This window comes from Amblyomma americanum, chromosome 7 (assembly GCF_052857255.1).
Source record: "Amblyomma americanum isolate KBUSLIRL-KWMA chromosome 7, ASM5285725v1, whole genome shotgun sequence".
Classification (NCBI taxonomy): Eukaryota; Metazoa; Arthropoda; class Arachnida; order Ixodida; family Ixodidae; genus Amblyomma; species Amblyomma americanum.
The window spans coordinates 12,804,135-12,827,606 of record NC_135503.1 but is presented as its reverse complement, the minus strand read 5'-3'; the positions used below and the strand labels follow the sequence as shown (position 1 = coordinate 12,827,606).

The 23,472-nt window shown below is 41.7% G+C and overlaps 1 protein-coding gene across 10 annotated transcripts in view; it reads left to right on the top strand.

Moving 5' to 3' along the window:
• LOC144098508 (uncharacterized) overlaps positions 1–23,472 on the top strand; it is a 72,500-nt gene that overhangs the window by 20,459 nt on the left and 28,569 nt on the right. For 8 of the 10 annotated variants that reach the window (XM_077631207.1, XM_077631206.1, XM_077631201.1 and 5 more), the window contains 18 exons: positions 801–929; positions 1,782–1,999; positions 2,494–2,597; positions 2,670–2,775; positions 5,166–5,300; positions 5,549–5,665; positions 8,938–9,091; positions 9,711–9,800; positions 9,910–10,035; positions 10,232–10,452; positions 11,210–11,313; positions 11,459–11,564; positions 11,717–11,857; positions 13,884–13,991; positions 14,817–14,958; positions 15,903–15,971; positions 19,184–19,234; positions 19,949–19,999. In XM_077631207.1, the coding sequence (XP_077487333.1) occupies positions 801–929; positions 1,782–1,999; positions 2,494–2,597; positions 2,670–2,775; positions 5,166–5,300; positions 5,549–5,665; positions 8,938–9,091; positions 9,711–9,800; positions 9,910–10,035; positions 10,232–10,452; positions 11,210–11,313; positions 11,459–11,564; positions 11,717–11,857; positions 13,884–13,991; positions 14,817–14,958; positions 15,903–15,971; positions 19,184–19,234; positions 19,949–19,999 (2,172 nt within the window). The remainder of the gene's footprint in view (positions 1–800; positions 930–1,781; positions 2,000–2,493; positions 2,598–2,669; positions 2,776–5,165; positions 5,301–5,548; positions 5,666–8,937; positions 9,092–9,710; positions 9,801–9,909; positions 10,036–10,231; positions 10,453–11,209; positions 11,314–11,458; positions 11,565–11,716; positions 11,858–13,883; positions 13,992–14,816; positions 14,959–15,902; positions 15,972–19,183; positions 19,235–19,948; positions 20,000–23,472) is intronic. The other 2 variants (XM_077631208.1, XM_077631203.1) reach the window with 1 other exon arrangement.

Sequence of the window (23,472 nt, the reverse complement as noted above, 5' to 3'; positions counted from 1 at the left end):
AAATTTTTTTCTCTCATGCTGTTTCGGTTTAAACAGTAAAGCAATGGCTTTGACATAAAGAGCGAGTTGAGACCATGTAAGGTATACAAAACCTGCAGTATGGTCTCTGCTTTCTTCATTTTAATACACACATGATTTACCTAAGAGCTTTAGTCTGCTGGCGCCCACTCTGAAAAAATTCCTGATCACTAAAGCATTCGCTGTCATCTTCGCTCAGCTCCAGCTTGTCACATAATTGAATCAAGATGCTGCAGCCTCTTCTATGAAAAGTACTGGCCTGAAAAGTGCACGTTACCTGTATTATGCTCAAAAACCTCCACATATATTTTGAAGCACTGCATTACTGATGCTGGTGCCACGAGCGAGCTGTTTAGAACTGAAAAATTAACCTAATTAAAGCAGTTTTTAAAAAAAACTACGCCCTCAGGCTCCTCATCATGTAAATGGAATTGAATCAACAACTTAATTTAGACGTTCACCAGGCATTTGGAATTGCTCATTTCCCACAGTTTGTGTCATGCCAATTTGCGCAGAGTCGAAGACTATACACATGCACGTACAAAAACACACAGTATACCAATGACGCCTGTTAGCGAAATGTAAAAACATGCTGAGCTGTTTGAGCACTAGATAGACGGCAAAGTACAAAAAAGAGATAGATGGGTGTACCATTGTTAGTTTGCATGCAAGAAAAGCATGGCAAGAAAGTGATACTAATATTTACCACTGTCCTGCTTAGGGTTAACAATAATAAAAAATAACGTGCTGTACAACTAATGTAAGTTCGATTCCTTCTTCAGGCATCCTGATCTGTCAAACGAAGAAGACAGCTGGTGTTGTGAAGTATCTGACACGGAAACTGTGCGACTATGTCATCTACAGCTTTGCAACTTATGACGAAGGTGCCGAAGAATTTGTGACCAAAGATGGTTAGTCTTAAACATCACTGTGCTCATGGCTTTGGAAATGTATATGGCTTTTTGTTTGTGAGCTGAAGGGTTTGTTACAAACTGCTGTGAGTATGGCTCTCAGTTTTTCCTGTGCATGCTTTATATGTGCTTATAGATGTAATGAGTGTCATGTAGTTCCTAATGACAAAGCTGCTCTGGCCTACTCACTGAATTTTCATGTAACAGCCTTATTGAGCTTAGTTCATGGAGAAGTTAACTAATAATAATAATTGGTTTTTTTTTTGGGGGGGGGGGGGGGGGGGGGGGGAGGGGAAAGAAAATGGCGCAGTATCTGTCTCATATATCGTTGGACACCTGAACCCCGCCGTAAGGGAAGGGATAACGGAGGGAGTGAAAGAAGAAGAGAGAGGTGCCGTAGTGGAGGGCTCCGGAATAATTTCGACCACCTGGGGATCTTTAACGTGCACTGACATCGCACAGCACACGGGCGCCTTACCGTTTTTCCCCCATAAAAACGCAGCCGCCGCGGTCGGGTTCGAACCCGGGAACTTCGGATCAGTAGTCGAGCGCCCTAAGAAGTTTAACTGCAAACCATGAAAACATGGCTAATTGCAATTAGGGATAAGCCATCATCCTTTTATATTTAAGCACACTGACTTAGACTGAAGGTTATTGTTTGCATGAAATTGGTACTTGTGATATTGTATTTTGCCAAATACAAGAATGTATTTGAAGCAAACACGTAAAAGTGTGTATGTACAAGGTAGACTTACTTTGGAGGTAAGGCATTTTTAAGTAGAGGACATATTAATAGAGTAAGGCGGAGAACATATTAATAAATCTTTTGTTCTGTTTTCTTATGCTTTTCAGCCCATGACTTTCAGAGCTTCATCTCGTATAATACTGATCGAGCACCCTATTTCCTTGCTGAAGTGGACTCACTCAGTATCAATATGCTCCATCGTGCTGACTTGGAAAAGTTTTTGAAAAACATGGATGAGTGGATCAGTGCAAACAGACTGAAAGGAATCGCTTTTTTTGCAAAAGATCATCAGGGTGACTTGAACAATCTTGTCAGCATAGCTCAGGTAATAGCCTGCCACCGTGCTACTTAATTCAATGCTGTATTAGTACTGATTATGTGCTAACTGAAATTTATCTATGGTTGGAGAATCTTCTGCATGAGATTCCCAGTCTCGTGTCAACAGTTGCAAACACCTAACAGGGTGCATAAGAAAAGACTGGACATCGCTGTTCCACTTTCTTCACTGTCCATTCCCCCACCCCTCCCCTCTTTTTTTTGCTCTTTTCTGCCTTGAGACCTGTACCTCTTAGTCTAATGATCCATTTTACCTATGGTAACTGTTTTCTATTGCAATAGCCATGCTGTATAACTACTGCGGGGGTTCAAGGCTTATAATCAGCTTATCAGAACACTCCATGTCTTCTGATAAGCTCAACACATGTGACGCTAGTGGAGCCAGGGGTGGTTATGAGTTTCTGCACTTGCTCAAGCTTCTATGGCATGTTGACTTTAACTTGGTTCCACATGTCCAGTTGTCAATATTTTCTTCTTTTGCAGGGGATCTACACTCACTTTCAGGACACTGATAAGAACCTTAAGCTTATAGTTGGTGTCGACCACATCAACCCACTCGAGATGAGCATCCCTCAAGATTTTAGCGGGTGAGTATAGAGATTATACAAGCAACTGAAACAGTAGCATGCTTCAATAATAAAAATGTGCATGTTATGCAGGTACTGTGACTTCTTGATTTTGTTGGCCCATCCACAAGAGCCACTTGATGTGTGCGCTATAGACTTCCCTTCTCGTCCCTACAAGGAGGCAGACTACCAGCTTGCTGTAAGTGGTTGTTGCTCATTTGCTCTTGTAGTTTTTTTTTTAGCGAAATTTATTGCCCCAGGGCATCAATGATGGGTGAAGGTGTGATAAATGATGTAGTAGAGATTAAATGAATGGAAAAAGGTTAGCTGATTTGATGAAGTCCAGTAGAGAACGATGGTACGGTCCTTGCGTCCAGGCAATGTATGAAGCAGGGTTGCTTGGTGAAAGACCTGCTACCATCAGGTGCCAGATCCTTGAAGTCCTAGCACACTCATAATCCAGAAGGAAAATCGACAAACCGTAGCCGGCTGCAGTGGCTGAGTACATATAGTGGCCAGTGGCTGAGGACAAGAATTAGCAGTGCCAATCCTGGCTGCGACAGCTACATTTCAGTAGAAGCATAATCCGAGGAAGCCCGTGTCCTTAGACCATGCTGCATCTTAAAAAAACCTTAGTTGGCTGAATTAATTTGAGCGCACAGTGTTTTCTGCTTTGTTTTCTTTCTGTATGTTAGGTGTTCTTAAACCTGAAGGCATGAAACCAAGCATGCACGCACACGTGTGTGTGTGGGGGGGGGGGGCATACAGGCAGTCCGAAAGTGCAGAAATTCTTGAGAGATGGACATTGTTGACGGAGAGAGGTGGGAAGTCGTTTGCCTTTTATTCTGTAATTGGGTTCTGAAATCTAGTCTCCTTATTAACGAGAAAATAATGCGAGAACTCAGTTTTTTATTAAACTCAATGATAATAGAGCAGAACACCACTATTATTGTTCATGATTAAACTGCGCGAAATAACGGGGACAGAGACTGGAAACACGTACACACATAGACCGCAGTGTTTCCTGTCTCTGGCCCCGTTCTTTCGCGCAGTTTTATCATGAACGAGAAGCACCAACTAGCCCGCCAGAAAACCCACTATTATGTTCTTCATGATACTTGGGGAAAGAAGATTACGAACTGGAAAACGTAGTAGCCAAATGCACTGAAAAGTGAAGCTGTAACAGTGGATTGAATCCAAGTTTGTTTTTACCTCAGGGCTTAAAAAAGTAGTACATTGGTATCTCCTGCTTTTTTATTATTTGCCGCTAGTGGCAACATTCTTCTCTAAAACATACATGTTATTTCTGGCTCACACAGTTGTCGATCATGGTAGTTCTTGCACAAAATGTTTTGAATGTCATGTGCTGGCTTTTCACATCTGCTGGAGTAGCTGTCCGTAAAAATGCTGTGCACCGAGGATGAGCGAAGTTGTGATGCATATGTTGTCTTGCGCTGTTGTCGTGGTGACTGCTTTAGTCCAACACAATTCTCGTTTATCTGAATCTCAAAACCTTTAAGTCAGAGGGGACAAAAAAATGGATGAAAGAAACAAAAGCCTCGGAGCCAACCTGCACCACAACATTTCATACAGTGGTGCGTCTCGCAGTATAGTAGTTTTGTTCTTGCAAGCAGCGCACAGGCAGCATGAGCAGCTTGATCACTGTCTTTGCTGCTTTCTCATTCTCTGGGACGATTGTGCCTAAATTCCAAGTTGGAAACAAGAAGCAAGAAAAACAAGAAAAAGAATCTGCTCTTGCCTGCACCACAGGCAGAAGTGCGATATCAGTGCAAGCGATAACATGTCCGCGCTCAGACGCTTTCCTGCATGCCCTACAGCTGGCGAAACAGCGACGATTTCTACCAGAAAAACACCGAGCCTGCTAAGCAAGGCAGTTCGGCATGTTGTACGTTGTCAGGTTAGGCGTCCTTTTGTCCCGTGCATGACCTAATCGAGTGGTGGGCGGTGATAGTACACATTGGTGGCCAGGATGGCTAGTGGGCAGCAAAACAACTGCTGGCCGTCGTGGGGAGATCCCTGGATATTGGTGTTAAGTTATTGCTATTGCCTGTCCTCCTATACATACATCCATTGTCACAGAAAGCAGGAAGACAGTTCTTCAACAGGCATTGTTACGCATGACACTTCAATGCCGCCTTCATCTTCATGCACCACCTGAAGACATCAGCTTGCAATACATACATTAGTATACATACATATGTATACTTATGCGTGCATGCGTGTGCATGCATGCATATAGTGTGCGGACCTGCTCATTCTGCATGGTATGAATTGGTAATTATGTTGCAATTTCCCATCCTCTACACAGTCCAGTACCTCTTCAGATATGGTGTAATTTTTACACTGCATAACTTCATGTTGAGATAACTCACAAGTATCGCATGTTCTCATTGTTTATATATACTATTGAAAATAAGGATTTAGGTGTCAGGTGCGCATGGTTCCAGTAAAACCATAGCAAAAACCTAAGAAGTTGTTCATTCTTAACCTTTTTACTGTTTTCTGACTCTTTAGTATGAATGGGTGCTTCAATATTTTTTACATCATTTTTGATTTGCTCGCTTGCAGGACAAACTGTTCGCGGTATCCGAAGGCCAGACAACTGCCTGCTTTGCCATAAACCTGGCCGTGAGATCATTTATCACAGCCAAGAGAAGAGAAAGAGAGATATGCACCAAAGAAACTCTTAAGAACTATGCTGTGGTAAGGCAGCTGCATTGACATTTTAGTTTTTTGCTGTCAGTTTTGTCTCATACATCGCACTTTTTGAAAGCAGCTTTCGATTGTTCTACATGTGCACTGTTGTTTACAAGCTTACAACTTACTGATACCTAGCATCATGCAGTGGCAAACAAGAGCTTGCATAGTATTTGTTGGAGCATTTAACATGGCTACTAAACGGTGTTCAAATTATTTCTTTTTTCAATTTTAATTTTTTTTTCCTTCCCAAGGTTTGCAATGCAACGCTTGATCACCCACTAAGAAATAGAACTCTTACAGAAATCAGATATTTGCCTGGAAAGCATGAAGTGGTGTCTTATGAAGGAACAAGGTCAATTGAGCACACAGTGAGTTTTTCCTACTCTGCTGCTGCATGCAGCTATTCTGACTTTTGTTTGTAGTAATGTGTCTTCTTTCTCTCCATGAATTTAAATTTAATGATATGAACTGGAATTTTTATCCGCTCTCTATTTTCTCTGGCTGACAAAAACTAGTTGCCATCTAACCGTCCCGGCACCTGGAGTATCAAAACTTCGGAACCATAGCGTGTTGGGGCACCGAGATGATGCTGTAACGCCACACACAGAGACAGGCACACACAGCGTGCATGCTGGATTTGCAATGTCCCTCATTAGTGCACTATTATCTCATCATCCTCTTAAGCTTACTCAGCACCGTCTGTGCAGGCTTACACTGCCGTAGCTTTTTTTTGTTTTGAGCTTGGGTGAATGTCTTGAGTTGGAAGAGAACAAGAAGAAATTCAAAATTGTGCGACACTTTGAGTAACTGACCTGACGAAAACTTGATTGAAGATATTTGTCCATAATGATAACAATTCAGCAGGTAAAGCTGCTAATAGCTTTTTAACAGAAACCTCTTTAGTTCACTGTAGTATGTCAATAATGAGCAATATATAGCTATAACACCGGCCACCTGGAACCTCTGTAACCCATTGGAATGTCCAGTTGGAATCTCAAGAACCAATTGAATTTATCCAGTTGGACAAGCTGCAGCCAATTGGAACCCAGTGACTCCAACTAGTTCAAGTTAATATCAGTTGGCAAAACCAGCTGGACAAGCTGCTGCCAACTAGAACGAGTAACTCCAATTGGTTCCTGTTAATGCCACTTGGCAAAGGCAGTTGAACAAGCTGCTGCCAATTGGAGTTCCACTTAATACTTCTTGACTTCGATGCATAAAAATAACAGGTAAACAGTATAGAAAACACCAACTTCTCTCCAGACTCTATGCATGCATTCTTTTCCAAATTTTATCCCTCAAATTTTCTGAAGAAGGAAAAATGCCCCAAAGGAATATCACTAGTCGAACTCCTGGCTCTTACTCTTCATAGCGCATTGCATCCACTGAGGCTAAGTGAATAAACTATAGACTCCATTTTTGTGTATACTTTAATGTTTTAGGATTAGAAGGGTCTATGCAAGCGGAAATGTCACAGCCAACAAGTAGCCACAAGCGGTCCACCTACACTGGTGGACAGGTGCAACCTCCCCACCAGGCTATGAACGAACTTACTTCAGATATAAATAGAGTTTTGGACTTTTAGATTTTTATTTTCTGAAAATTCAGCAGACTATTTCAGCTCTTATTTCACAACACAGATTTCAGTTTCTTTTTTTTTTCAGCTAATATTACTTTCAAAGAATGCTAGTATTTTTTTGCCAATTTAATGTTCTATGCGGTATTTAATGTTCTATTCTATGCGGTCAGAAGTGTCTTAAAGTCTTATGTAAGTTATCTTTGTGTTTTTGTCATGCTAAACAATTTATTTACCAGTAATTAAAGTGCACATGGTAGTACTTGGGGTTGTGCTTGTAGAAGAAATTGCTGTCATCATTAAAAGAGTAACTCATGTTAAATGAGATAGTCGGCAGACAAAAACGGAAGTGGAAGTTTTCTTCTAAGAACTAGGTTGACATTTTTTTGGTAGGTTGCCGCACTGGGTTGAGCGTGAGGGCGGGGCATCGTGTGGGCTGCATGCTGATGGCAGCATTAGAACTACTGCTGATTGCCGTAGACAGAACATACTATTTCATGACTCTCATTTGTGGTTTCATGTCAGTGTCCTACATGCATTTGAATAACCTACTTAACCGACTAACTGCTCTAAGCAGGTGGTGATAGTGAACAAACAGTGCTTAACTAGAAGGCGGCGAGGAGGTGATGCTTCCCTGTGTGCAGAGGCATGTAAGCTAGCAGAGCAAAACCTCAAATCGCACAACTGCCCTGCTTATTCAGCAATGTCATTGCTGCATCAGGCTCTTGCGTTCCGTGCTTAGTTAGTTTTCAGCTTTACCTGTGTGTAACTCGCATTCAACAGCCAGCTAGGTATGCCTTGCATGCCAAATATACTGGCCTTTTCTGGTTAAAACCAAATTTAAAAAACTAAATTTGGCATACCTTGATGTTTTTTTTTTCGGTTTAAACCAAAAAGTCCAACCCCTAGATATAACAAACCTTAGTATGTTACCTTAGATATAATGACCTTTTTGTGTGTTAACCTCTGATATAATGAATCTTGATAAGCCACCTCATATATAACTGTTGAAAGGTTCTATGAAGATGTGGAATCGGCAATGATTAAAGTAAAATCACACTACACTGTAGTGATGGGCGACTTCAATGCGAAGGTGGGCAAGAAGCAGGCTGGCGACCACGCAGTAGGCGACTATGGGATAGGTTAGTAGGGCGGATTAGATTAAGAAATTTGCAGGCAAAAGGTGGATGCAGCTGGCAAAGGACAGGACTAATTGGAGAGACATGGGAGAGGCCTTTGCCCTGCAGTGGGTGTAGTCAAGCTGATGATGGTGGTGGTGGTGGTGATGATGATGATATAATGAACTTTAGTTAGGTGAGGAGGTGGAGGATAGAAGCTTCACTCAATGAAGCTTCACTCGCCGAGGCTTCACTCATCGAGGCTTTGCACAGATGATGTCAGCATTTTTGCAGGATGCCACTGGTACTGCTTTACTGCTGTCACAGTGAAACACTTCTACTTTGTACCTGAGTATGGGGGCACATCTGTCCTACTTGGAGCGGCTGGCATGTACAGTACTCACGGATTGAAATAGGACATTCGGAGCGCGTGGCCGTCGCTTCATGGAGCGCCGCCCGTAGACGCTCATGGAACCAAGGTGGTGCATTGTGGTATGGCGCGAGAGGGAGAACATCTACAAAGCAGAATTGTTCCTTCCAGTAGCCAATGAGCCGGCCTGTGGTTTACCACATGCCTGCGTGGCACTGCAAGGCTAGCGCTCCGAATGTCCTATTTCAATCCGTGAGTACTGTACTTCCAGCGAGAAAATGTATGCAACAGATTTTAAACCATCACGTACTCTACATCACAAACATGCATATTTTATACATGTGCCCTGTCCTCTTCGTGGGTATCCATTGGATACCCTGTTCCTAGTTACATTGTTATTTACAGCTAGACTTCTTGCAAATTGGAGCTGCAGTTATATGAAGCAGCTGTGGTGTTCAAGTGTTCTCTGTACACAAAACTGTGTGTGAGTGATGAAGAATGAGCTTGAGAAAAGTGGAGCTGCTTCTCTGACAATGTTTTTCCTTTTTGTTTTGGTGCGTCTGCTTCTATCAACAGATGTCAGTGTTGGACAAAACCATAGATGACTTGTGTGTTGCTGCCTTTCGTGTGGACCTGGAAGACTCAAAAAAAGAGTGTGAATCAACTGAAGAGATTCTGCCACGATTGTCTCTTATCAAAAAGCTTTTGCCCCCGAAGAAGGTTGTGATTGGTATGCATTCTTGTGCCTATTGCACTTTGCTGATGAAGCCTTGATTGTAGCTCTTTCACCATGGTTGCAAAAGGGCTGTGATATGAATTTAACAATTACAGGAAAGACGTGCCTCTGCCTTTAATAGGCACTAAAAGCAGTCAAATTAGGTATAAGATAGATCATCATAGCTGGTGCTTACAAACACTATCAACTACCTTGTCTAAAGCTGTCTGTACAGCCTCAGGTTCAGCCGCATGCCGCAGAATGTGTCCTTTTTTTTTGTTAAAGAATTCATCTGTTGCTAATATCAAATCATGCAATGTGTTCAAAATTGTATAATTTAAGGCATCACACTGAATTCAGATTGCATAGAATGAGCTATATCACCCCTTTGACTGCAGCTATAGCAGGCCGAATTTTACTCTCGTTCCCAGAGTAGTAGTGCTCATTAATCACATAGCCTCCGAAGAACATAAATGGTTCCAGAATTTCTCTAGATCTAAAACAACAGCAGCTTTACAATGTTCTTAGCCGAAATAGCTACAGACTGCTGCGGCCATCCCCAGCCTGGTTTAGTCATCACAGTTTCACTCTTTCCAGTTTTGGGAAGATAATGCTCACTTTTCTTGTCATGCAGAGTCTTCTACAGAAAGTACACTTCGTACTTTGGGGAGTACAGTAAGCACAGCAGTGCCCGTGAGCAGGACAACTCGCCATGTGCAAAAGCGTAAGTGCCGTCAGCAACAGGAAGTGATGCTTGCACTTTTCAGTGCCATGCTTTTAGCACATATTGTAGTTTAAGGGCAGTGATGAAGCATTTCTTTTCTTTTTATTAGATGCTTTGATATGTGTGACAACCTCTGTGGATATACTGTCACGCCTTGATGAGCCTCTCTGCACTTACGCAGTCTATTCGTCTACATCATACAGCCAAAAAGACCACTCGTTCATTCCTGCAAATGGTAAGGCCTCACAGTATAACACTTTATATGTGATTAAAGTGAATAGTAAATAGTTCAGAGTAAATAGTGTCACTGTCGGTATCACAAAGTCATGACTGAAAACTCCGGCACTCAACTGCTGCTTCAGCAATAAGGCAGATACGAGCCACTATAGGGCAGTTCAGAAATATAATGGCACTTTTTTTTTTCCTTGCAGGAAATGCTTTTCGGAGATTTTTGGCACTAAATAAGAACGACGGTCCTCAGCTCCTGGCTGAAGTTGATGCATGCAGCATAGCACCGGATAACAAAAGCACCCTGCATCAAAACTTGTCTCAGGAGTTGGTTAACTGGATCCATGGCAACGACCTTGAAGGCATTGCTATTTTCATGCAGGCTCAAGTCAATGACAGTGAAGAATGGGCTGGCGTAGTAGATGTAAGAAAATGCAGTGCTTTACCCTGCATTGTTACTAAATGTTGTTGAAAGCTAGAACAAAAATAGTGACTATTTTCTGGCTAGTGGTAGCGATGACACCAATTAACAGTTTAGACCATGAAGCAAACAGTGTGTGTGGTTGACATTTAGAGGATAACAAGGAAAGAAAAGATAATGCCGTGTTAATATGTTATTTTTTTGCTTGGCATAAGTATCATAGTTACGAGGTTAAAAACTGGGGCAGGCAGATTGCTGATATAGTAGCAAAAAAAGACACAGGGAGAACTTGTCAGATGAAGCACATAGAACTTTCAGTGTTTAAACTATTCTTTAATTAACATAAAATAACCCCCTAACGCATACCCCTTCTCTCCTAACTCCCAAGCAGCTGCTGAGGGCCATCCCTCTTCATTCATTCATTCATTCATACAAATCTAAGGGATGATATCTTTTTGTTTATTACTGATGATATGAGGTTTCTCTGTTAATAAAAATAAAAACCAAAAAACCCGGTTTCTTAATCATCACAGTGCCCTTAGCACTGCAAATTTGTTTTTTTTTTGCAAATTTTTTGGTAGCAGTAAATTTTTGGTTAAAAGGTTTCAGGTCTTTAGCCTAACTTTCTCTAGGTCATGAATGTATATACAATCTCATCATTATACAAGGTTAATTCTAACTGGTAGAGGCCATGTTCTTGTCTGCATACATTTTAAATGAAAAGCAAATTCTTTTTTGCTTGTTTTCATTCCTTTTCCAGAAAATTTCGCAGGAGTTGTATGCTCATCATGCAAAACCTTTGCTTGTGGTTGGCGTGGATTTTTTAAATCCTAACAAAACCGCCTTGAGTGAAAGATTTAATGGGTAAGTGTATTTGAATGTCACACAAGTATGAAGAAACTTCACAAACATAAGATTGCAGTGCATCATGATGCTGCTGTGATGAATCATAGTGTTTTTTTCTAATTGTTAGAGGTTTATTTTGCTTGTTTTTTGTGTTATCTTTCAGCAAGGTGGATTACTTGATCTTGATGACTCACATCAGACAGCCTACACTGCCTTGCATGGTGGGCTTTCCTTCCAGGCCTCACACAGACAGCGACACTGCACAAATGGTAAGTACCAATAACTCAGTTTGCCTTGTTTGTTCTACTTCTTGCTCTATCATTATTCACTCAAGAGTAAAACATGTTGAGGTGAGGCGGTGGAGTGATTTGGGTGATGCTTATACAGGGCACCCCTGCTGCAATGATTCTTTTCATTTCAGAAAAGACTTTCACAGCTGTCCAGAGAGCTGACCATTCCATGTGTTTCATTTAACCTTGTGGTCCGGACCTTTCACCTTGTGCATCGAGGCCTCAATCCTGAGCATTCATGTGATGAAGAACGCTGGGTGGATTTCTCCGAGGTTGTATTTTACCTCAGTTTTCTGATGTCCACGTGCTTTGCACTATTAGTTTATTGTAAAATATGCTGTACGGCAAAATGTGGTTGCAGAAAAAGCTTACGCACTAAAATATATGCGTGCTGTCTCATGCACAAAGAACATAGGCTAACAGTTAGGCTAAAGAACATAGGCTAATATTTGAAATTTTTTCTAATAGTGAATTGAATATCCTTCTATTTCATGCGCTGAATGAATCAAGTGGTGCTTGTTGAAAATTATTCGACAGTAATTTAATATGTTTATAAGTTTTTCAACAGTTTTTTAATAATTGGCACATATAGTAGGCATGCCGTAGTTTTCTTCAACAACTGTTTAAATAACAAGGCTCCCTCCACCACTGCAGAGCATACTGCCTTGATCAGTCTGCACTATGGAGGGTTTAGCACCACAACTTCGTCCATTTATGTCGCACTCTTTATATTGCTCATACATGGCCTCCAAGATTGGGCAACATGACAGGGTTTAGGCAGGTTTGCCGAACTCTGACTTGGTGCCTAATCTCAGAGGCCATGGCTGCTAGCTCTCTCATCATTCATCTCCTGGTATGTCATGCTAGTTATTTTTTGCTGCCACCAATAGCAAAAGGTAATTCTTCTGTGTGTCGCTGCCACGATGGCTCAGTAGTTATGGTACTCAGCTGCTGACCCGAAAGACACGGGTTCGATCCCGGCCGCGGCAGTCGCATTTCGATGGAGGCGAAATGCTAGAGGCCCATGTCCTCTGTGATGTCAGTGCACGTTAAAGAACCCCAGGCGGCTGTAATTTCCGGAATTCTTCACTATGGCATCCCTTTCTTAGTCACTTTGGGACATTAAGCCCCCAAACCATCCTCTGTGTGTATGACATGACTATCGTAGAGTTTAATATGCTTGCTTTGGTGCTATCTCTTGTTTTGAAAGAGTACTATTCAGACACCCCTACTCTAATGAGTGGCTGCTATTGATACATTAAATTAATGCTGTGACACATTATGCACAACATTATAATATTAAATATGTCTTAATGTTCGCATGTTTTTAGAGGGTTTTCACTGCCAACAGAATTTAAAAGTAATAGGATAGCTTTTTGGTCTATAGTAGTAGACATTTCAGACACAGTGTGGCTAGTCTAGTGAAGAGCAGTATGAAAGTACCCTGTTTACTCTAAAGGCCCGTGTACTGTGCGATGTCAGTGTACATTAAAGAACCCCAGGTGGTTGAAATGTTCGGAGCCTTCCACTGTGGCGTCCCTTATAGCCTGATTCGCTTTGGGATGTTGAACTTCCATAAACCATACCAAACCTATTTACTCGTATATGGCATGAGTTCATTTCCTTACTTCACAGGTTTCAGAACGCATTTCGCATTATATATTAGTACCAAGGTATGAATATAAAGTGAACTTCACTGCTTCTCAAGATAGCTACAGTGGCCTTCACCATCAGACTTGTGAGCTGCTAGAAGAAGCCAACTTTCAGATGACCTTGGGGCTGCGTGACGTGCCCAGGCAAAAGCAAGCGTGGCCATGAACATAGAAAGAAGCCTGTGTAGACCGTGGAGAAAGAGTAGCCGCTGAAAGAGTTGAGTGCAGTAGGGAATGGAAAGCTAGGTGAATAGGCAGGAATAGACAGCATGAAACTCATAGTAGCAGTGGCGCGGCGATGGTGGCGTCCGCTGCTGTGTGGAAGACTGCTTGCACTAACACGACTAAGGCGGTAGATGACGTTGCACACATTTATGAAATGTTGACTCTCAAATTTTTGTAAGACGTCACTGGTTTTTTCCGAGCCCTCAGCGCCTTGGCTGTAGTTGGCTTGAACAGTCTCAGTTTGCATTATAATCGTAATATTTTTTGTTCTTGTTCATGAGGTTTCATACTCCTCCTTGGCATTAAATTCGTGGTCACGTTATTTACTTGTAAATATATGGTATTCTATTGCTTTAATATGTTAGAAATCAACTACCTGAAGAAAGCTTGCTTGCTGACAAAGCTCATTCTTTTCTTTCAGACCTGCCACGCTGTAAAAAAGACTGGCAGTGACCTTTACGAAACTGGTGAGACTATGAATGGCACAGAAATGATGACGTACGAAGGAAAGGTTTTTATACAGCACAAGGTAAGAAAGGGAAACCATTGCACAACTTACTGAAATAATTTTTTCATTACATATGTGTGTCCACAATTTGTCTAATTTTTGGGGGTATTTTCGATTATTGGGAAGGCTGGCACAAAGTTTCCTCATTCAAGATCAGTAATGTGACTCTAATTGTTTCAATTCTTAAGTGGGTGTGTCTAACCCCTAACGGGCACGTTTTTTCTCATAAATGGCACCAAAATGGCCGTTTAGTTCTGTGCTGTCATCTTTCGGCAAGCAAAAAAAAATTCACCGAGGTCCTAGTTGATGCTGAGACCAAGCTGAAGAACAAAAAAAGTTTGTTGTATGCTTTAAATGCTTTGGACGAGCCCTCCTCTTCTTAAAGCAGACACAGATTGCCACAAAACATATGACAAGCTGGACTCATCAGGAGCCAGAAATGACAGTTGGCTTATAACAAGCCTCGCTTATCCAAGTTCGCTATGAGGATAGTATAGCTACTGATTTTGATTTTGGAAATTTTCTATAGCTGCATTAACTCTGGCATAGTTAAGTCTTCATCATTTGAATTTAAAGAGGAGTGTAAATTTGTTAAAGTTATGCGGAGTTGGAATCAAAATGTCAATTTCAATAAATGGGCAATTCAAATGAAGTAATTTCGAATGAACAAGGTTCCGCTGTGATGAAAATATAACTCGCGCAAGAGATCATGCCAGGTGAATTGGAGCTTGGCAAGAGTACTGACATCACAGCTCTTTTGAGCTTCTTGTTCTCATCTTAACTGTGGCAGTTGTCATTAGCAGTATTTGAATGGAAGAAAGCTGAAATCAACTACTTTTTCTTCAGATGTCCCATCTGGTTGGCCTGGAGCATGACTTTTGCGCAGCCGTGTTTGAAGTGGACCGTGAAAATCCCCACGACGACTGCCCTTCTCAAGGAAAACCTCTGTCACGACTGCACCTCATCAAGGAACTTCTGCACAGTGAAGGTTTGTTTTATTCTTTTTTATTGCTCCATATCTCATCCTTCGAAATCCCGAGGAAAAAGACCAAAATTGTGCATTCCATGCCATATGCCAGATTCTGCTCTTGGTCATAGCGGAGATGATTGTGATAAGTGGCAGTATATGAGACATCTCGCTGTTGCTAATTTTTGGATTTTTGGTGACCCTGTTGTTGTCAAAGGAAATAAAATGGAGCAAGTTTTCTGTAGACAATGAGACCCTCTTAACCTGATCATGAATCTACAGCTTCAGCCACTTACCATTGCAAGGTTCAAAATTATTTAGCAGTCCTACAGCACATAAATAACATATGTAGCTAAAAGAAAAGGTGCAAGTGTTGTGTTACTAGCAGTTATTTTTTTGATGCAGGGTGGGAGAGGGAACCAGGAATAAAGCTGGAACAGAAACCTTGAAAAACACCAGCTATGATCGTAAAGCAGAATCACTGAGGAAAGAAGCTCAGCTGTGTGAGGCAACACAATAGCACTCCAGTAGCTTCAAGTGGTACCTCATAGATTGCATTATGCTGGTGGCTTCAGATTCTCAAAGGCCGCCCTCTTGTGTTTATTGCATATTTTACGGCACTTTCATTCTTGTGCACTGAAATCATGCTTTGCACAACTCCTCAAGAAGCACGACATCAATGTTAGGTTTTTCCTTCAGGCTCCTTACATGGACTTGCAACAGTACAATCAATTGTTCACATTAGAGGAGTGGTTATATGGTATCAGCTGTAGTGCTTGCAATGTTCTTGCTGTCATGGACTGGCAATAATTAAATGACAACACTCAATCTGGGATGTACATAGCAAGCCGCTCTACTCTTACAAGTTTTGCAATTGTGAACCTTGAGTGGCACTAATGGCACTTTGTGAAAAAACTTAGGTGGCAGTACATAATTATGGGCATACATTTGCTGACCTTTTGCAGGCATTAGTTCTACTGCTGAACATACAGTTCATTCAACTAAATATGTTGACTCTACATCACTATCCACAGGTAAGTGCTTAAGCTGAAGCTATTCTCTACTAGCTTCGTCGCTGTGCGTGCTTGCAAGAGCAATACATTGTCCAGCTTCCAAACGTCATAACTACAAGTGCAAGAAAGGATGCACACGTAACATAGAGGGCAAACACTAGCAACTTGACCTGTGTCTTTCTACAGGTCGCCTTTGTCAAGTGCCTTTGTTCTGTGTGTGCCTTTTTTCTGAGACATCAGTTACACCCGCATCCTTTCTTGTACTAGTAACAATGTAATTTAGTTTGCTTTTAATTTTTCTTGGATCTGTCAAAAGAAATGAATAGGGGTGTGCGAATATTGAAATTTTCGAATACGAATCGAATACGAATATGAAGAAAAAATGGCTTCGAATATCGAATCAAATATCAAATATCTGGTCAGCACAAAAAATAAATTCAGAAAAGATAAACAAGCAAACATTGTTTCTCATATTTTTTTTCAAAATAGTGTATGGCCTTTGCAACTGAAATAAATGAAACTAGACTGCCTGAGCACGGCATAAAAAAAAAATAAATATGATGTGCGCAGAAATGTATAGTACTTAATTGAACAACATAACAGTATCCAACCTGTAATGTGGTCAGGCAAAATGAAATCCATAACATGACAAGACAGGAAACAAAAATAACATGATGGCTAGTAAAACATCATTAATACGGAGTTCAAAGAACCGACAGAAATGCCCGGGCAATTCGAAAGTCGATTTATAAAATGCCCCGCAGCCCCGAAAAAAAAAAAACTACCAAAAATGCGGTAGTCTTATGAGACGGCTCTATAGTGTACACACCTGTAATCCCGTGACAAGCACCGAGTTTCGGCATGTGGAAGACATCACGAACGTAAGCGAGATGGGAACGCACATTGACGTTGGAATGGCGAGACTGCTTCTAAAAAGAAAAAAAAAATGATCAGCGACGCGTCAGTCAGCGTCTGAAAGCGGCACGGTGCTGAGATTGGACTACTGGCGATTGCACGGGCCGACAGTTGCCATTGCCACGGCCGAGTAGCGTATCTCAGAAACCAAAACTACGCGGCCAGGTTATTTGACAAGGGCCCTCCGAACGTTGTCACGCCTGCCGCTACGCGCACTTAGGAGGTGCATGAGTTACAGTGCACCATGCAGTAGGCGGGATTTTTACAGGATCGCTTGCCCTGTTGCGACAGCTCGACTCGCCCCTTCAGGAGCCTCACGCGAAATTTCGCAAGTAGGCTTTCCCGCATAGCGTAGTTGACCAAAATAAGATGGCGGTGGTCACGCTTAGAGAGTTAAGGTGACAGAACGAATGCCATGAGTGTGGGCATTAATTAGATAACATATTACGGAAGGATAAAAAGTAAACGCGCTTTCGCGTTGCAATTGTTAGAAGCGGGTCGTCCCTCATCTCGTTCGCAGCACGTGTGGTATGTGGGAAAGCCCACTTGCGGAATTGCGCACAAGGTGAAGCCTAGCGGCATCGGAATTCGATCGGTCCACGCAGTAAACAATGGAGAAGAAAGAGAACAGGGCCTTTATATTGGTTTCCTGGAACTTTAAACTCTATATTCAGATAATTTGCCCAGATATTGCGCTTTTGCCACAAACAAATTTACGAAAGTCTGCGTGGTGTATGATCGCTGCCGAGTATTTATGAATTTTCTAATATTCGGAAATGCACGAATATCATTTCTCGAATACGAATATGAACCGAATATGAAACATATTCGATTCGTATTCGAAATTTCGAATATTCGCACACCCCTAGAAATGAATTTGCCACAGGTTACAGCAGGCCCCTTTCTTGTTATTTTGACATAGAGAGAAAGCTCTCTACAGAAATATATTCCTTGGGCATCAGCATTATTCCGTCACACATGTCACTTGCAAATAGAACATGCCCAATTTATCAGCGGCAGTACTGAGTTTTCACAGAGCTTGAATTAAAAGTTCGTTAAAATTGCACATTGCAGGAAAAATATAAATTATAAAACAATGTGAAAATTTGTGACAGCACTCATAAAAATATTTCTAATATACAACCGCCGCTGTGGCTCACTGGTTATGGTGCTCGGCTACTGACTCGAAAAACATTGATTCGATACCGGCTGAACAGTCTCATTTTGATGGAGGTGAAATGCTAGAGGCCCATGTACTATGCAATGTCAGTGCAAATTAAAGGACACCAGGTCGTCGAAGTTACCTGAAGCCCTCCACTACAGCAACCCTCATAGCCCAAGTCACTTTGGAACGTTAAACCCCACAAAATGGTAACATACTTCTAATATACTCAAAAAATTTGATGTGAATACATCAAGAAAATTGTTGTTGAAAGTCACGATCCTTTTTAAATAGAAGGAACAAATGAGTTTTCATAGGAGTGCATACATGCACAGCTGTGCGTTGCATTATCTCAGTGGTATAGATATGACAAGAGTGGTGATATCGTAACGTGAATATAAGGAGTAATAGTAGGCATCGTGGACACCAGGGGTGCTGTATGCTAGCACTTTGTGCACCATGCTTTCGCTCAGTACGCAATGATAACGTAAACAATGCATTTTTTGTAGTGCAAAATTACAAGGGCTGCTTCAAAGCCTCTAATTACTCTAGGTGGACACAATAAAAGAAAAAGCTAGAGGTTTTGCTCACACTTGCATTATTCCCAGCCATTGGAAAAGGGAAAGTATAGTATAGGATATGTGAAAGTGTAGCTTAGTGCAACAAATTTGTCTGTGCTTCATTTTTTATACCAAATGTTTTTTTCTTCATATCGCACAGAAGATCAACCAGTCACTGAATCTGAGTATGACAGCACTGTGATATTCACAAATGAGTGCTATGCTGTCATGCATATCCAACCTTCTCAGGTTTTGACCCTCTCTTGGCTTCCAACTTCTGGAATCATAGATGTAGAAGACTTATCTTTTAGGCATTTGTGGCAACAGAAGGCACACAATAGTCTTTGTAACATTGTACAAAGAAAGTGAACAGACTAAAGTGTATCTGACTGTGGATAAGCACTGGCACCTTGAAATGGAAAGAGATGAAAGTGAAGCAGAATTTAAATATTCCTTCCTTTATCCATGATTCCCGGTAAAAAGCTTCATTTTAGTGCACTTAGTGCGGCAACACTGAAATAAAGCGCATAATCAAGAATGTATCTCTGCTTTGTATTTCATGCCAAGTCTTCTTTCTTTTCGTTCTTTGTGCACAGAAGTGACGCCTGTCAGTGTACGTGAACATGACATTACAATGTTATTCACTGGTGAGTACCGGGCTTTTGCACATCCAGTCTTAATTCTCAGTTTAGGATGAAATTGTAATTGGAAGCTTAGGTCTCTTAGTTTTCAGGTAAAACTCAGTTTCACTTTATTCTCACATCCTGAGCAGATTACTAGAAAATCTGACTGAACCAGAGATTTCTACCTGAAAAAATGCCTTTAGGAAAATCTAATTTGCCAGACCGCAGAGCTTAACGCACTACTTAGGAACTAACGGATTTCTTTTACTTATTCGAGGGTGATGTTCTGAGTCAATTATTGATTATTTTGAGCTTATTTTAACTTTTATTACGCATGGCTTTGATTGGTCTGAACTTAAGTTTGAAAAGCACACTTCAGAAGGAAGTGGACAGAACAGGGGCAGTGGCCGGCCGTCTTACTAGCACCCATGTGTGAGCACTACCCACGCCAACGATGTCCTGCTCCACAGCTGTGAGAAAGTTTGAGAGAGAGAGGCAGAAGAAAGTCAGGGAGGTTCTCCATGGCTGCTGCATGTTTAAAATGGCCAGTTCAATGCTTAATAAAGGAAGTTCAATGTTTAATAAATAAAAGCAGGTGGGCAGGCAGGTAGGCAGGTTTAGCACAGACGCAGAGATGCTGCACATGGGTGTGGCAATCTATGCTGCAAAGTAGCTGGCTGTAAATGAGAAAAAAAAGGATATTTGAATTGATGAGACTTCTTTTTCCTCCTTTCACAGAAGTGGAGTCTGTCAGTATTCCTAAACATGACACTATAACGGTATCCACAGGTGAGTACCAGGCTCTTGCATATCCAGCCTTAATTCTCAAGTTAGTATAGGAATCACAGTTGGAAGTGTAGGTCCTTCATTTCAGACTTAACTCTGTTTCACTTTATTCTCAAACACCGAGTAGATTTCTCGAAAATCAGATTGAACGAAGTGAGGTTCGCTGACAGTCTTGCTCCCCCAGGCTTTAGTGTGCCTATCTGCCTACTGGACGCAAACAATACACTGGAATAAAAGAGTTCATTTATTGCCTGTGCCTTTCTCAGTCCTCAGTCGTTCCCCACATCCGCCTCACACTCTGAAAGCATTAAAAGACACAGAATGCCTGTGGGAGTAGGAGGGGTCCTTAGCAGGGTTGGGTGCTCTAAAACGGGAAGTTGAGTGTAAATATACAGAAGGGGATTCGCGTACTGCATTATGAGGGTATTACTTTTTCTCTCTGAACACTACAAAGTCATGGTTAATCAGTTAGCGTTCTAGTGCAAAAGCACTATTTTAATGGGTCAACACCGAGCAAAATCTGGGGACAAGTAAAACCACACACACAAAGGAAAGACAAAGAGACAACGGACAGGCGCCAACTTCCAACTGTCAAGTGAAAGTAATAAATAAAAACAAATCAAATAAATATCAGCATCACAGATTGATCTGTTCTGGCTGAGGTGCGCAAGAGCACAAGGCTATTGCCACAGCCGACTATGCCTCATGTTAAACTGCAACTCTCTTTGAAACTTGGAAAGAATCCACCTTGGCACAAGTAAAACCACACACACAAAGGAAAGACAAAGAGACAACGGACAGGCGCCAACTTCCAACTGTTGATTACTCAAGAAAACCACACAGATAAATAGTCTCAGGATACGCCCACTTTTTTTCACTCCATGTGCCTATCACAGCCATAACCTATCACCCTGCATTATCAGTTTTTGCACAGAAAATTGTACTCCGCCGCATACAAATTCACTGACGTGTCACTCACACACAAAGCCACCTTTTTCTTTATGTGAAATGCTTCCAACAAAAGCCTCGCCTGTTTAATCTTGCTCCTGCCAAGAATCCTCGCCTTTTCCAGTCGAGGTTCGCACTTGCACATATTAACATGGTTGACCAAGTTGGCATATTTATCTTTATTGTTTTCAACCTTTTTGCAATGTTCCCGAAGGCGTTTGTTGATGCACCTTCCCGTTTGCCCTATATAGGACTTTCCACAGGTCAGGGGTAGTATCTCGTACACCACTCCTTCCATACAACGGGTGAAGACACGCTGATGTTTTATATTGCATCCAGGGCACTCAGTGCCACAAATCCGGGGTATAAGTTTGTTCAGCTTGTTTGGTGCTGAAAATACTAGCGGTACTTCGTGTCTGTTAGCCACCTTCTTCAGATTATGTGACACTTTGTGCACATAAGGCGTAACTTCAGGTTTTACCGCACGGCTCCTTTCTTCCAGATTCTTTGGCCTGGTACAGCGTTTTGTTTTTTGGAGGATTGTTTCAGCGACTGCTGTGACCAGTAGACGGAACATGATGTTAGTCATGTTACGTCCTTTTTTAAAAGGAATGAGTTGTGTCTCCTTCAGTCGGACAAAGATGGCAGGGTTGTGGTCATGGAAAAGGGCCTTTTTAATGAAAAAGCATTGCAAGCGGTTGACAAGAATTTTATTGCCATTAAAAAGGGGGCTGTGAGAGTTAAAACTAAATTCATTAACTTTTGTAGGGACCTGCAACTGCCAAAGCTGGCCAATGACATAGTGAAAAGTAAAAGGAACTCTCTTTCAGTTTTCTTTACTGCAAAAACCCACAAACCTGACATACCGTTCCGTACTATAGTGAGCGAGAATGGTTCCTGGCAGCATAATGTTAGCCGTTTCTTGCAAAGGAAGCTTAACCTTCTTAAACTGGACGACCCTTTTTGGGTTAAGAACTCGCTGGGGGTTGTTAATTACTTTAAAACACATCCAGAAATTAGGTCCGCTTTTTCAGTAGACATAGAGGATTTGTTTTATTCCGTCCCACACGCTGAGCTGCTGGCGTCTTATGTCGTGTGTTGAACGGACACGTGAATTGACCTTCCGGGATGCTGCAGGTATGTCTGTGGAAAATTTATTGAATTTATTGGAGCAATATCTTAAGGTCACTTTTATTGTTTTTACCCTACTTGCAGAGAAAAGGTATATGTATTGGTTCCTGTGTAGTCCCTATTTTATGTGAAATTTTTTTAGCTGCTTTGGACCAGGATCTTGCACAGTTGTTTTTAAAACAGGAGGACCTGTTTTTAAAACATTTAGATATGTTGACGATTTTCTTATCCTTTTATCCACCGGTTTTGACAATTCTTTTGAAGCTATTGTGTCCGGGATTTTAAGTGTTTTTAACCTCAAAGGTCGCGGTCTAGTTTTTACGCATGAAGTCCCAAGTGAGAAAAACTGCAATTTTTAGATCTAAGCTTAGCGTTCCGGGAGGACCATTTATGCTGGGGTTACTATCCCCGTACTAGCAAGGAACTCCTGCCCTTCAATACGGCGCATTCAAAAATTGTGAAGCGTGCCATCGCCTCTCTCTGCATTGAGTCCTCGCTTTCAAAGTCATGTCCGCACCAAATGCACGATAGCTTAAAAAATCAGATTGGCCGCCTGTTGGCTGCTGGCTTCCCCTCGGTGGTGTTGACTGCCGTCGCTGAAACCCTCCTCCAAAAAACAAAACGCTGTACCAGGCCAAAGAATCCGGAAGAAAGGAGCCCTGCGGTAAAACCTGAAGTTATGCCTTATGTGCACAAAGTGTCACATAATCTGAAGAAGGTGGCTAACAGACACGAAGTACCGCTAGTATTTTCAGCACCAAACAAGCTGAACAAACTTATACCCCGGATTTGTGGCACTGAGTGCCCTGGATGCAATATAAAACATCAGCGTGTCTTCACCCGTTGTATGGAAGGAGTGGTGTACGAGATACTACCCCTGACCTGTGGAAAGTCCTATATAGGGCAAACGGGAAGGTGCATCAACAAACGCCTTCGGGAACATTGCAAAAAGGTTGAAAACAATAAAGATAAATATGCCAACTTGGTCAACCATGTTAATATGTGCAAGTGCGAACCTCGACTGGAAAAGGCGAGGATTCTTGGCAGGAGCAAGATTAAACAGGCGAGGCTTTTGTTGGAAGCGTTTCACATAAAAAAAAAGGTGGCTTTGTGTGTGAGTGACACGTCAGTGAATTTGTATGCGGCGGAGTACAATTTTCTGTGCAAAAACTGATAATGCAGGGTGATAGGTTATGGCTGTGATAGGCACATGGAGTGAAAAAAAGTGGGCGTATCCTGAGACTATTTATCTGTGTGGTTTTCTTGAGTAATCAACAGTTGGAAGTTGGCACCTGTCCGTTGTCTCCTTGTCTTTCCTTTGTGTGTGTGGTTTTACTTGCGCCAAGGTGGATTCTTTCCAAGTTTAAAAGATGCTTAACCAACTTGCCCAGCAACAT